Here is a 2,035-nt window from a genome sequence, read left to right on the forward strand (position 1 = left end):
TTTTGGGGAGGATTTGGGGGATTTTGGGGGGTCCTGGGGGAGTTTGGGGGGGATTTCAGGGGCTTTGGGGGGTCCTGGGGCTGATTTTGGGGCTCCTGGGGGTGGTTTGGGGGGTCCTGGGTGGGAAATTTTGGGGGATTTGGGGGGTCCTAAAAGGGATTTGGGGGGTTTGGGGGGGGTCTATGAGGGGATTTGGGGGGTTTTGGGGGGATTTTGGGGTGTCTGGGGGTGATTTTTTGGGGGGATTTGAGGGAAGAAAGGGATACCCAGTGGGCGGGGCTTCACCGCGAGGCCCCGCCCACCACAATGACATCACGATGACGTCACAATGACGTCACCACACAGGGAGATGGAGCTCTTTGTCCACGGCTTCCCCTCGGACGTGGCGGCTCTGAGGGTAAAAGCCCCGCCCCCTTTGCCCCTGGCCACGCCCACCCTGGCCTCAGCCCCTCCCCTGACCAAAGCCACACCCACCCAAGCCCCGCCCATCGAGCCCCGCAGGACTCAAGCCCCGCCCATCCCTTAAACCACGCCCCTTCCTTAAAGCCACGCCCTCTAAGGCAACACTCCCTTAAGCCACGCCTCTCTGTTAAAGCCACGCCCCTTAAGCCACAGTTTGGCCTTTAAGCCACGCCCCCTTTTAAGATAGACTCAACCACTTTAAGCCACGCCCCTTCCCCTGAGCCACACCCCTTCCCCTGAGCCACACCCCTTAAACCACGCCCCCTTTTGTAGCCACGCCTAACTCAAGCCCCGCCCCTTCAGTTTGAGTGGGCGTGGCAACACCCCTCCTCCTCCCGCCGCCTCCCGGCCCCGCCCACCCGCCGGCCCCGCAAGCAGCCAATCAGCTTCGCCCTGCGGACCTTGCCCCGCCTCCTCCGGGCCCCGCCCTGGTCCCGCCTCCCCCTCAGGCTGCGATGGCTCCGCCCCGGGCCACGCCCACCTCTGGACCCGGCCCCGCCCCCTCACGTCGCGATAGAGGAAGGGGAGGGGCTTCCTCGGGTCAGGCCACGCCCGCGGAAGGGGCGGAGTCAGGGGGAGGAGGACACGCCCCCTCCGGAGAAAGCTCCGCCCAACAATGGGTGTGACCTGTGTGGAGAGGTGAGGAGGGGGCGGGGCTTGGGAGGGGGGAGGGGCCAAAAAGGATGGTGGAGTGGGTGTGGCTTGAAGGGGAGGGGCCTCAAGAAGTCGAGGGCAGGGCTTGGGGCAAAAGGGGTGGGGCTGGTGGCTACTGGGTGGAGTTTACTGAGATGGGCGTGGCCTTGGGTTGACGGGGGAGGGACCTGTGAGAATTTGGGTGGGCGTGGCCTGTGGGGTGTGTCCTAATCAAATAATTTGCATATATTTACATAACTTTGCATCGTACTAAAAGTGGGCATGTCCCAGCTCAAGGGCGTGTCCCACTTCCTCCTCTAGGCTCTGGCCACGCCCCCCCTGCGCTGTCCCCGCCCCCTTTGCCCCATGGCCGCCCACCCCCCTTGTCTGGCCCAGCACTTCCTGCGCCCGGAGCCGCAGCAGCTCCTCCCATTGGCTGGAACCTGCCCCAGGTGAGCTGGGGGGCGTGGCCTGATCCTCAGAGGGCGTGGCTTAACCCTGAAAGGGCGGGGCTAAGCGTTAAGGGGCGTGGCTTGTTGCTACAGAGCCCAATTCCCATTAGAGGAGGGGCTTAGGCCTGAAAGAGGGGGCGTGTCCTCATTCTGGCCCCTCCCCCTCACAGGTGCCACGCCCACCTTCTTTGGGGGGATCTGATTCGTCGTCACCTGGGGGAGTACGATGAGTGGGCGGGGCCTAGTGATGACATCACACTGCCAAGCTCCGCCCCCACGTGAAGGTGGCCACGCCCACATCAAAGTCAGGTGACACCGAGCTGCTAAAAAAAAGGGGGCGTGGCCTCCTGCAGGCCCCGCCCCTCCTTTTAACGTCTTTTTAATATAAAAAATTAATTTATTTACAATAAAAACACGAAGGGGGCGTGGCCTCAAGTGGCCCCGCCCCCACAAAACCACACCCTCGCCTCTTAATTCATTTTTTGGGG

General features: G+C 62.7%; 1 protein-coding gene across 1 annotated transcript; it reads left to right on the forward strand.

The window, feature by feature from the left end:
• Positions 1-328: 328 nt before the first annotated feature.
• On the forward strand, positions 329-1,829 carry LOC113980484 (structure-specific endonuclease subunit SLX1-like). Its single transcript, XM_027707690.1, has 4 exons — positions 329-397; positions 766-1,101; positions 1,417-1,547; positions 1,718-1,829. The coding sequence occupies exons 1-4, from the start codon at positions 329-331 to the stop codon at positions 1,827-1,829; spliced, it is 648 nt and encodes a 215-aa protein (XP_027563491.1).
• The last annotated feature ends 206 nt before the right edge of the window (positions 1,830-2,035 follow it).

The sequence above is a fragment of the Neopelma chrysocephalum genome, unplaced genomic scaffold (genome assembly GCF_003984885.1).
Source record: "Neopelma chrysocephalum unplaced genomic scaffold, ASM398488v2 Primary Assembly neopelma1_94384, whole genome shotgun sequence".
NCBI classification, from domain to species: domain Eukaryota; kingdom Metazoa; phylum Chordata; class Aves; order Passeriformes; family Pipridae; genus Neopelma; species Neopelma chrysocephalum.